This window comes from Dermacentor variabilis, chromosome 5 (genome assembly GCF_050947875.1).
Source record: "Dermacentor variabilis isolate Ectoservices chromosome 5, ASM5094787v1, whole genome shotgun sequence".
NCBI classification, from domain to species: domain Eukaryota; kingdom Metazoa; phylum Arthropoda; class Arachnida; order Ixodida; family Ixodidae; genus Dermacentor; species Dermacentor variabilis.
In genome coordinates, this window is record NC_134572.1 from 129,259,596 (window position 1) to 129,272,536 (window position 12,941).

Below are 12,941 nucleotides of genomic sequence, written 5' to 3' on the forward strand. Positions count from 1 at the left end.
CATTGCGACGGCTTTCGCATAATGACTCGTTTTACTAGGCATAATGGTATAGTTTACACATTGCCTTGCATCATTTTTCACATCACGTGCCTCAGCCTCGTTCGCGTACTTACATGGTCGTCCAAAGGAGCGGGGTGCAGCTACTGACTGAGAAGCCAAAGTCAAACCCTTGTCCATCGGAGCGCATGACAGAACTCTCTGAAATAACCACACCAACTGGCAGCACCCCGACATGCAACACTATATTTGGACCTGCCAATGGCACAGTCTGCATCTATGACCACGTGACTTTTTACAATGGAGCTGTTAGAACTGCGCTGGGTTTCTCTTGACGTTCGCAGAGTATACAAATAGCATCGTGCGCATGAAAAAAATTCGCCAAACTGGGGGAGAGAGAGGTGAGACAAAGTGAAAGCAGAGTATAAAAATAGCATCATGCAGCATAGCGACACGGAGAGGGTGGGTGGAGCCTAGCGAGGGTGAAGGAGTGGCGTGGCGGGGACACAGGTGGTTTGACGTCATTGCCCTCCAATAAGAACCTGCGCGTTCGCTTCGGCGGATTTCAAGAAGCTACCAGGTATACGGCATGAGAACTAAGGTGCGGCGGTTGCTGCCACATCACGTTGGTGCAGCGTCTGGCACACGACACTGATGCATATGGCATATCAACAAATAACTTCTGTTGCGGTGGGCGCCTCAAAATGGCGCGTCGTCTCAACCGAAACCCCCCACAGAGGGAGACAGCATGGATTTTTCTGAAGCCTTAACATCCCCGAGTTCCGCTAGTATCTGGTGTTTGTGATAGCAGAGCCACGCATAAGTAAGTATGCGGTTTGGCACTACTTTACTGGCCTTCCTGCTGTTCCACTGGTCTCTAGTGTTTGCAATAGCAGAGCCACGCATAAACTTTGTACCATCTCCGCCGAATGTTCGTGCATTGGAGCACACGACATAACTTGCCGAACTTACCAAAATCACCAGAGCGACTGGCGGTAGGCCAGTGCCATCAGCGCCTTCGCAGAGGGAGGGACAGTATGAAAACGCTGGAATTATCAGCGGCATCGGAGCCGGATGTGGAAGAAGACGACAACGAACGCACAAGCAGTGGCACAAGCATGTCTCTGTGACCACGTGACTTTTTGTACCATTTCTGGCCATGCTGCCATATTTTCTACTTCATGAGCCATATACTGTATTTACCCGTGTAATGAACACACTTTTTTTTCCCAATATACCAAAGCAAAGTTGAGGGGTGCATTCATTTTGCGAGATAAATTTCATGGACGCATTTTTGAAACAGCAAAAGTTGAAAAGTAAGACAGTAATGATTTAGAACATGCATAAGATGACTTATCTCTGCAGCAAAAATAAATGTGTACCATTTGCAAACAGTGACTTCACTCCACATTGGAACCACCAGACCTGCAGTTTAGGTTGCTGGCCGCTTCATCCACATCGTGGTTTCACCATAGAATAAAGAACCAACGCGTCAGTCGCGCGAAGTCGGTGCGGACTAGGCCAATTGGCGAAACTGAATGCGCTCTCTAAACAGCGATCTCCGATAACGCCCCAGTTCGTCTTCACAGTCGCTTTCAGCCATCTGCAATTATCACAAGCATCACATTGAAGCGCGCACCTGTCTTGACAAGCACATTGTGTGCATCTCTTTCCTCGACCGTCCTGCTCATCGGCATGTCAAAGTTTATCGGTGTCTGATCAGAGTTTCCATTTTGGGAGCAGACATATTCTATGTCCCACAGCAGGCACGTAACTCGACTTAAGGCCCATCGTACACATCAAAACCCAAGGCAGGCAAAAAAGCGAGCCACAGACGCGTCAATTCGGCACTATGCCCACTATACCAAACAAATGCCGGCTGCCCCTTCCCCACTTTGACTCTCCCGTGCGCCGTGCCCAGTCGCGCATCCTGCACGCGCTCTTCTATTACATCAGCTTAAAGTATGCAAACTGCGTATGCTGCAGAGAGCCAGTTGCGTTTTTTCCCCTCTCGAATCTGCAAGGTGCCTTTGTGCTGGCACTGGCAGAAAGTATGCATTAAGCATGAAGTGTGCTTGCTTTAAACACATGTGCGAGAGTCAAAGATTGTAGTCTCTCTGAAAAACTATAGCATGGTTGTTCAATCGTGGGACTGCACAGTAGCAAAGTTAGGGGTGTGTTCCTTATGCGAGGAAAAAAATCACATTTTTCGCGGCTAATCTGTCGGTGTGTTCATTACACAAGTGCGTTCATTACACAAGTAAGTATGGTAATGCTTTTGCATTAAAACAAAAAATTTGTGCGTATCACTCATCAAAATAAGTGCATATGACAACGCTCAAATCTTTACAAAATTTTTACATTTGCGGGTGAACAACTTTTCCGTTGTATATTCGGCCAGTAGCTCTGTTCCTCTGCCCTCCACTGTTCGGCGATGCTGCTGTTCAGCACAGCTCATTGTGTTTGTAGTTACAATTCGCCGGCACTGTGTGCATTATTTGCTAACTACTAAACACAAAATGGTGACCCATAAAATGCAGGAAAATGGGCGACCATGATGGAGGGGAGAAGAGAGCTTCAACATGCAGAGGTGGGGAAGGGTGGGGGTTCCCTAGGAGATAATGAAACATTGAATGGTGGGGAACTTTGCCTTTGTGTCTGGCTTTACAGCAGTGCCTGGCTCATCACCATGAAGCCACACCTCAAGGTGAAATTCACATATAACCTGTGCCCTGACTGAACTGTTAATTTCTAAAAATGTTTGGTGCAGGTTGTACGCACAAAAATATGGTATGTGTTTAGCCTTCTGCTACAGTGCTCATTTAATGCCTAAATGTAATAAGCAAACGTTCGTGTCACAACCTGGTGCATTCAAGCTATGAAAAAGACAAAGGCTTCTGGTTGCTGACCAAGTCAATAATAGTTAAACATCTCGGAATCGATACAGGTCCCTTGGTCACAATGTATTAGACATAAGGTCATCAGTGTACACAGAACATCCCGTGATGTTTTTACGCATCCCGTGGCATAACCTTTACTGACACTGCCAACACATGACACCGTGCACCGGAGGAATGACATCTTGCCCCAAGTTTAACAGCAATCATTATATCACATGCTGGGTATTCGAACTGATGATGATCTTATGTCTACAGCATTGCAAATAGGGAAGCCATATGGGTTGTGAAACATGAAATAACTTTTTACTTGGTCAGGGACCAGAAGTCTTTTTCCAATATGTTAACTGATAATATGAATTTTCGTTGAACTCTTGACTGCATTTTCAAGCCAGCAGCATGAAGCAACAGCCAGCACAATTCAAGCTGAAAGGGAGGAATCTTAGCATTGCATGAGCACCAATGTCTCACCTGCTTTTGGCAAGGAACAAGGCAAGGCGAAGGTGTCGCACGTGCTTCCTGCTTTATCACAACAGCCGGGGGTGGTGGTGGGGTAGGTGGCATGGAAGGGGGCACCACAGTCAACACCTCCTCCTTGACAGCCACCACTTCTGAGCTTCGAGACCAGCGTAGGGGTGCGCTGTGAGTAGCGCACACGGCACTGCTAACCGAAGGTGGCGGAGTTGGGGGCACTGGATGCATGCGAAGCACCAGAGGGGGTGTGGTAGCACCCACGGGAGGCATTGGCTCTGTCTTCACAGTCAAGGGCTCACAGCTGACCAATGGGGGAGATGGTGACAGCTGCACAGAGACAAACACGGTGATTGTTGTGGGTGGCACTGCTAACTTTCGCGAAAAAGCGAGCAAACTTCTTAAAGGGGCACTGAACCACTTTTTATCAAAGTCGAGAAATGCATTTGAAGTTCACGTAGTCTATTTCAGAAATACTTTGCCGCAAAGAGTGCTTCAATGTCTTTAGAAGAAGCGGAGTTATTGGCGATCAACGTCGCACACAATCCTATTTGCTGTGCTCCTGTTCTTTCTTCAATGCCTTGCATTGCAAAGGCTACGGCGAAGCGTGGCATGCCCAGAACAGGCCTATGGAACATCACCATGGCAAGCAGTTAAATTTAAATTTTGGACGTTCACGTAGACGCCACTGCATCCGAATATGACGTCTACGATGTGCCAAATGCGGTTGTCCTCAGCGAGCCGCAGCGTGCTCAGCAAGTGGACTCGTCACAGTGCCTTGTATCTGGGCTACGTGGCAGAACGCAGTTACATGCAATTGTAGTGCGTATGCACAAGGTTTTCTTGGAGCACAACAGGGCCCGAGTGCAAATTTGCATTCGGTGCTCCAGTCTGGCCATGCGACATGGGTGCACTGCATAGCTTTGTCCTGCACCAGCTTGACCGACAGGATAAAAGCAACATCCAACTTGCACATTTTGAAACGCTATCAACAGCTCAATATAAACCGAAGTCTGCCAAGGCATCTAACCAGGGGCAACAAGGAGTGAGCGCACTGGCAAGCGTGCGTGTGGTCTGACCTTAAGTTTCAAGCGGTTCAAGACAAGTCGAGTGTCAAAACTAGTCGAAATTACCGAAACCCGACGGCTACGCCACTGATAAGCAGGGTGGCCAAAGTTTAATCCCTATGCCGCCAGTCACGGCCAAGCGTGAACAGATCACAGTGGGGTTCATCCAGAAGCAGGTACTTCTTACAGAAATTCGAAAGCAGATTTTCGCTTACTTGAGCCTGTTTATGAAACGTCAATAAATATAGAGTACACAGTAACAGCAGAATGAAGCATACTGATGCAAACACGACTGATATTAGTTATTGGCCAATAGCAGCCCCATATGGGAATCTGCTATATTAAGTAGCCTGGAAATAGTGAAGAGCTGGTTTTTGTTGAAAAGACAGCACTTGAGAGATAGGTGATTTCATGATTCGTTTGAAACCCATACAACTGCGAAATTTGGCAGAAATTTTCACAGCAGCATACGCTATCTCCAGACTGTCTCTTAAACAAGCCCAAAAGGTGGTTCAGGATTCCTTTAAAGGAGTCCTGACACAAGTTTTCGAACTAGGAGAAACAACCAAACACTTCCCGCACTAAAAGGATGAAACTTAAGCACAAAAGTTGCAAAATACAAGATATTTTAACTTTATGGTAAAGTAGGTCTTAATGTGTCAGACCTCGTGTCATCCAACATTATTGCGATGTGATACAACACAAAGCAAAATTTCCTGACAGCGCAATAGGGCTGGGTGTGAAGACTATAACAAAATTTTAAAAAAGTAAGATGCATGTTTCTTCTGGGTGAGCTCGCATGGGGAAGCAGCAGCTATCGCAGCAATGGAGTGAGATAATAGTACGTCATGATGTGTCCGATTCTTGGATACCATAACCAAAGATGGTTCATGCTTCGAAGCTCGTCAGTATATATTATAGAGTTTAGAGGTCTTGAACCTTCGTTTACTGCAAAAAAAGAAAAATAACAAGTGAGACATAACATGTCTGCTCACTTTTGACAGAAAGGCTTTACAACTTGGTATCAGTGAACGCAGAAGTGGTTGCCTTCACAAAGTCAGCGGGTGCCTTCTACTGATAGCCACCAGTGTAAGCTGTCCTTTACTGGCAAATGACAAGGCGTAAGGGCAGCCCTCCCTGTCCACTCACCTGAGGTACTACCGGCACCACTGTCTTGGCAGGAAGCACCACAAGCTGCCCTTCATCGTGAGGCAGCCGCACTGTTTGAGGCATCCCTGTCTGTCGCAAAGTGAAATTTAATGTATGCGTCACTGATGCTGGGAAGGACATGGCACTGGTGGAGACTGGTGCTAGGGGTGGAGATGGCGTTTTCACCACCTGCATAAGAAATAAAATAAAGGAAATGTGAATGCTCTGGCTGTTTTCACTACTTAAGTGGAATTAAACATAAGGTCTCTGACAAAGCTTTACAATATTCGGCAAAAAAACTAATTTCTTGGCCAATAACAAAGAATTTTACCTGGCATACCTTTCAACAAAATTAAAATGTACACTAACGATTGCAGCCAAATTGGAAAGATAAACTACAATGATGAAGTGGCCAGCAAATCAGTTGCGCAGGGCACACGTAGCCACCTTGTGAGCCAAGAGACGTGGCAAATTTGACAATGTTCAGAACCACCCCCTCCCACCCTCTACCCAGCAAAGCCTAATCTAATGACAACAAGTGTGTGCCATGGAAAGGCTTCATACAGCAAGGCACCTCTTGGGTCTTTCACTGAATTGCAGTTGTTAGATATACGAATGGAATTATTAGAGCATTCACATTCGATTTGCTTATTTGAGTACTAGCACACACTCCCTTTAACTTTAGCCATCGCAAATTGAAGCACAAACGTATCTTAACTTGACTAACCTGTGGTGGTGTAGTCCTTTCGTTCATTATTTTTTCAATGCAGGGTTTTTCATCTGATATTCCTGAAAGCAAGAGGCAAGAAAAATGAAAATGAAATAATACTTCATTAGATTTTGCACTGCACATTATCCCTACAAATGAGGGAACCAAAATAAGTTATGAAGAAGATATGGTCATTTAATGCACTCTGGAGTACTTAATTGTGCACTGTGCTAAGACAGTGTTAACTCTACTGAAGTCAACTGTTAATTTAAAAGGCTGAGATGCATAATTCGAAAAGCAGCTATATATGGAATGCAGAGCTTAACAAGAAAAGGGAAAAATTCACCCTGTTGCTATAACCACTTGCCAACAAATCAGCAGAGCATAGAAAAAGAATGTGCCCTTAGATAACAGAACACATACGAAAAGCAAGACCCATCAAAAAGCATTCCACTCACTGAGTATATGGTCTTCTAGCTTGACATCCATCCCCATGTTCATGTGGTCAAAGAAGTGCGTCTCGTCAGAAACTTTCTTGGCGAGTTCGTTGTCTGCGCCTTCCGGAGGCAGGTTGGAATAGTTGTGGTCGCCCGCAGGTGTGCTGCGATGGTGCAGATCACCACAGCCCGAGAGAGCCATTTCAATGCCCCCTTCAGAGCCACTGGGGCTAGAACCGTCCTCTCTGGCCTCGCACTCGGGAGTCGGTAGAGTCCCTACCGTCTCCACGACGACGGCAACGTCCAGGGGCTCCTCCTGTTGGGCAATGCCGTGATCTTCGGTCCCATCCTCCTCTCCTTCTTCGCCAACCACCACAAGGGCAACTCGCGACTGTTCCACTGAGGCGTCTTCGTCCTCGGACGCTGCCAGGGCTGCCACATCAGGAGAGCCATCACCCAGGCTGAGTAAGACTTCCGAGGACACACAGCCGTCAGGGCTCGTGATGGTCGAGGAAGGGTAGTCGAGCGACACAAAAACGCTGGTAGCCAACTGCTCAGCTTCATACGATGTCAGAGTTGAGGATGGTCCCACGTGGAATGTGCTGCCTCCAAACGAGCTGCTTCCACTTTCTCCTGCACGGTGCAGCAGAGATGGTGTTGAGGATGAAGTGCCTCCGTCTCCTTCATCTCCTGATGACGATGAATTCTTGGGAGGGCTTGCGGGTGTTGGGCCCCGACCGCCTCCCACCGTGTGAGGGCTTCCGCCTGGCAAACCTCCACCGCTATTGCCCGCGTTGTTATTCCCACCGGCACCTGGCCGCACTGCGAATGTGCGCACTGCATTGTTACCTGGGGCAGCACCCCTGAACATCTGTGCACGTGCAGCAAACTGGTTATCTGCAAAGGAACCAGGCACCCCAGGCCGTGGGCCCTGCACAATGCGTCGAACTAGCATGCCTTGTTGAGGTACATATTGGCTTTGCTGAAGCATCATGTGCTGCTGCTGCTGCTGCTGTTGTTGCTGCTGTTGCTGCTGCTGCTGCTGCTGTTGTTGCTGCTGTTGCTGCTGCTGCTGTTGATGCTGCTGATGCTGCTGTTGCTGTTGTTGCTGTTGTTGCTGTATCTGCTGCTGTTGTTGCTGTATCTGCTGTTGCTGTTGTTGCCGTAGCTGCTGTATGTACTGCATTCGTGGCTGCTGCAGCTGCTGCTGCTGCTGCATTGCAGTGTTTCGTGTAAAGCTTGCCGACGAGGTAGGCAGGCCCATCATACCTTGGCTTACACGTACCATTTGTGTACGAACCTGCATCGATGAACTGCCATCGCTACTGTCTGAAGCAAAGGTGTCCGTCAGTGTCATCGCTTGTCCCTGAGTACTGAATGTTGATGAGACGGGGCTCCCAACAGGTGATGCCACCACGCCCTGGTAAACGGATGTGGCCACATACTGTGGGCTTTCGGACGCCCGTGGTGTTGTGTCCGGAGCACTGGACATTGGCTGAGCTCCAGTCATTCCACCAAAACTGTCGACACTTCCACGAGATGAATTAGAGTTGCTGGCTGGGCTGCCGACAGAACCAGCTCGGAGGTACTGCAGGATGCTCTCCTGCTTGGACAATGGTGGCGTCTGTCCACTGTTGTCCTGTGAGACACAGCCTCTCCCCGGCGACGGTTCACCGATGGAAGGACGCCCTTCATCTGTTCGGGGGCTCGGGGACTCAGAGGGAGTCTTGGAGACTCGTGACAGCAAGTCAGACAGGCTTTCAACGGAGCGTTCACCATCACCTCTCCCATCCTCTGGTCCAGGTGCTGGCACTGCTGGGGAGCGCTGAGGCAGGCTGGAGGAGCTTGATGGTGTCCCAGGTGAGAAATGGCGCTCCATGGGTGACGATCGTGGGTCTGGAGACTGAAGGGCTGGCTGTGAGCTGGGACGCGAGAGTGACGGTGGAGTGCGTGATGGGTCTGGACTCCCACTGCTTTCAGGCTGCATGCTACCATGGCTTGGTGAAATGGCCGGTGAAGGTGGCGGCTTTCGGAGGTGATCTGGGTATGGAGGTGGAGGCCTCATCATGGGATGAACGCCTCCAGTACGCTGCAGGTAAGGATGGCCTGGCGGATGCTGGCTAACTGGATCCCCACCTACGCAAGACCATACCATTTGTGATCCACCTTAACAGAACTGGTGCACATGCCACGAAACACATGGCGCATGAAAGAGCGCCATGTGTCTTCTGCTCAATTAAATGCTTGTTAAAAACAATGAGCTAAAACCTTGTCAGCAAAAGCTAAGCACAGCTGAACTTCAAGCAATCCCCTTATTTGCCACTGTCAATAATACACAAGGCTAATTACATGACGCCCAAGTGCATGCTTATTCTCGCAGCAAAGAAAAAGATGCAAAGAGAAATGGTGAAGAAAAAATTGCATCCCCATGCGTACTGCATAAGCAAGGGTGAGTTGAGCTATTTTGCATGAATTCACAGCCCTGCATAGTAAATAACAGAGCCTTGGCACATCACTGAGAAAATTGTCAAAATGCAGAAACTGACCCCACCATTCCAAGCATGGCTCCGTACCTTGGCGGCTGAGGTAGCGAGGTATCGGCGGGTTTCCTGGAAAGCGTGGATGCAGCACAACATGCTGGCCCTCGTGCTGTTGGAAAGGAGGCCTGGCTCCCATGTGGGGGACCATGCGCACACCATGACTGACTGGAGGGCCTGTGGAGCCATCCTCTCGCTTTATCAGCATCTGCTGCTGCTGCTGCATTTGTTGTTGATGCTGCTGCATTTGTTGTTCCTGCTGTTGCTGCTGCTGCTGTTGCATCTGTTGCTGCATCTGTTGTTGTTGCTGCTGCTGTATCTGTTGTTGCTGTTGCATTTGTTGCTGCTGCTGCTGCTGATGCTGCTGTTGATGCTGCTGCTGCTGCTGTTGTTGCTGCTGCAGCTGCTGCTGTTGTTGTTGCAGCTGCTGCTGCTGTTGTTGCAGCTGCTGCTGCTGTTGCAGGTGCCGCTGCTGCTGCATGTGTTGTTGCTGGTGGTGCTGCTGCGACTGCTGGTGCTGTTGGAAGTCTTCAAGATCTGCACAGTAAAACAACACACAAGCTGTAGACTATGTTGCAGAGCCATTGTGGTGCTGCCATCATGGTCTGTCAATACATACAGGAAAATAGACTGACTGTAATACTGTAATGCATGCTATTATGGCTGCTTCCTTATTAAAGATTACTGCACAGACATGTTCATAAATTACTGAGCATGTTAGCTTCATTTTAATGCACATAAAATTGAGGCGATGCTATCGTTACAGGCCAAGATGGCAGCACAACCCATGCAACTCTAGGATACTATATAGACCTGTACAATAGCAGCACATGCCTTTTCAATACATTGGAAAAAAAAAAGGAAACAATGAGCCGCCACACTTGCCTCTCTCCCACCTTTCTCCCTCTCTCCGTAACATGAGCTGACAATGCCGACGGCCACCCTCGCAGGCAATTGTCAAATTTGTTGGCACAGTCGACTGATACTTTGAAGGGGTGGAAGGGAGACGTGAGAGAGGCGGGCACGGCTGGCAATGCAGCAAAGGCGCGTAGCATGCAAGCGGGTGCAGAAGTATGCATTTTTCTGTTCTTTTCCAGGACATTGCGTTCCTGTCGTTGCTGTTGATATTCACGCTGCCCAAGTCGGTGCACTGCCGCCACACAATGTTGCAAAGGGTCGTTCGTTACTGCGCCGTTATCAGGAGATCACGGTTCAGCGACACTTCATTTACGCATTGCTGATTGCCGATAACGATTCATGGTGACAGTCTACCTTTCGACGAATGCATTTCTTTCACCCGAAGCAACATAGATAACGTAATTTTACGGATCCTGTGTGGCTAAGGCGCAGTCATAAGGCCGAGACCACAACGTCCGAGACTTTTGTAGAATGGCGGCATGCCGCACTAATTTCTAAAGTTTATGCTTCCTGCCAACTAGAATGCGTCAATCTCTTATGCAGAATACGGCCATGACCTGCTGGTAGTAAAATGTATCACAAACCCTCTAATAAAAAATGGCGGCAGCGCTTGCAGTTTCAAAATTACAGGTGATCATAACCGGGCGCCGTTTTGAAACAGCTATACGATGCCGCATTTCATTCCTTAGATGGTCATTTCTAACAGAAATGTGCAGCTAGGCACGGGAATGCACCGGGAACAGAAGTGAGACTGAAAGTGTGGTTTTCAGACCAAAATGCTGCCGAATTGTAGCTGCTCACACCAGCTTCAGTGCGGTCCCCTTTATGTAATGTCCCCGAAGGGACCCTTAAGGGAATAATAAATGATGATGATGGTTAATTTTTGAGCGTCTTTAAGGGCAGGTCCACATATAACAAACTATTGATATAACAACCACTTTTCGCGGAACTATTGAGTTTGTTATAAATGGGTTCAAGTTTAATGTGGTTCGACTACATGAGCAAAAACAAAATTTGCACTTGAAAAGACAAAGAAATCTGGTTCCACATGATGCCGTACCTTCGTGAAGTGGCGAATGTTGTGTCAGTAGTCCTTGCACAATGCTTGACATCATCTGTTGTTGATGCTGCTGCTGCTGCTGTTGCTGCTGCTGAGGCCCTTTTTCAATGCCTTCTCGCAGTTGGAAGCCATCTCCTAAGATGCCAGGCTCATCCTAAGAAAACCAGCGGTAAGAGAAAAGTTAAAAAATTGGTTGAGATAACAATCAAGCATATGCAATAAGAAAAGCCAAGCACCACTCTGATATCACAAACGGCAACTAGGCACACTGTAAATGATGAAACTAGAATTACTGGGGCAATGCTGCACGAAAGACTAAACTGGTAACAAGATTTACAAGCTTAAGGTAATCAGACATCTGAACTCACTCGCCTGTAAACGAAGACTTGCCTTAATAAAAAGGTCCTGAACCATATTTATTGAAGAAATGCATTTGACGTTAAAACAGACTATTTAAGAAATACTTCGCCACAAAAAGTACTTCAATGCATTTAGCAGAAGCGGAGTTATTGGCAATCAAGAAATTGCCTGGGATCCCCTTCACAGTGGTCCCGGTCCTCCTTCAAAGTTTTACACTGAAAAGGCTACAGCGGAACAGGGTGATTCCCACAGCGCTCCACTTATTGAACGTCATCATAAAGCGCAGTTCATAATTTAAATTTTCGATGTTCACATAGACGCCACTAATTCCGATTTTGATGCCTATGATGTGCCAAACTCGGAGACTCTTCCTCAGCTTACGGTTGAGTTCACAGTGTCTCATCCCTTTTCTGTGCTACGAAGTACCTACTACCGTATTTACACGATTGTAAGTCGACTCGAATGTAAGTCGACCCCCCCATATCGCTTGACCGGAAAAAAAAAAAAAAAAAAGAACCCGAGGGCGCATTCGATAACGAAAATTTATTAGTAGCTGACATGGTCATTGGACCACTCGTCTTCACTAGTGCTGCCATCGTCATCGTTGCTGCGGTTCCACAGCGCGTCGCGGTCCAGCGAAATTTCAAATTTGGCAAACGACCGCACCAGGACATCTTGCACAACAGCAGCCCACGCCAAATGCACCCAACCACACGCAGCCGTCAGGGAGGCTCTTTTGACAGGTCAGGTTGGCGTAATTTCGCAGTCTTCTGCCGCCAGCCACTCGTTGTACTCACGGCGGAGCAGAACCTTAAAATTAAGGCGGAGGTCCGGGCTTATTTCATGACCGCGTCGCACTTCACTGGCAGGGACCGATCATGCATTTCAGCGACGTACGCCGCAAGCTTAGCCTACAGCTCCGGAAAGTGTCCAAACTTCGGCACGTGGGAAATTTCTCACTTGCCGTCACACAGGTGAAAATTTTGCTCCGCTGCAGTCGCCACTCTCGCACCACCCGTTTAGAAACATCGAAATTGCGGCCCGCTGCGCAGTGATTTGTTTCTTCGGCGTAAAGGATGGCAGCCCTCTTGAACGCTGCTGTGAACGAGTGCCGAAAGATTAGTGGGCCTGCAGCACTCATGACGACTGCGGAAGCGTAGAAGTAGCACGTAGCCGAAGAGGAGCGCGTCAAGAAGTTAGTCAAACCAATACCAATGCCTTTAAACAGAGAAAGAGAAACCCGCGAGCGGTGTCTGCTCTTACATGAACTACCGATACTCCCCGCAAGCGCCGCCGTTCTGAGGGTGCCGCCGCAAATGGGAACAGCGGCGCTTTTAAC

At 48.1% G+C, this 12,941-nt stretch overlaps 1 protein-coding gene across 1 annotated transcript in view; it reads right to left on the reverse strand.

Annotated features, from left to right (window-relative positions):
* LOC142583153 (uncharacterized) overlaps positions 1-12,941 on the reverse strand; it is a 249,991-nt gene that overhangs the window by 81,876 nt on the left and 155,174 nt on the right. Inside the window, exons 48-53 of the mRNA XM_075693498.1 lie at positions 11,242-11,396; positions 9,301-9,803; positions 6,749-8,863; positions 6,309-6,370; positions 5,582-5,770; positions 3,366-3,695 (exon numbers count right to left, since the gene is read on the reverse strand). Coding sequence (XP_075549613.1) covers positions 3,366-3,695; positions 5,582-5,770; positions 6,309-6,370; positions 6,749-8,863; positions 9,301-9,803; positions 11,242-11,396 — 3,354 coding nt within the window. The remainder of the gene's footprint in view (positions 1-3,365; positions 3,696-5,581; positions 5,771-6,308; positions 6,371-6,748; positions 8,864-9,300; positions 9,804-11,241; positions 11,397-12,941) is intronic.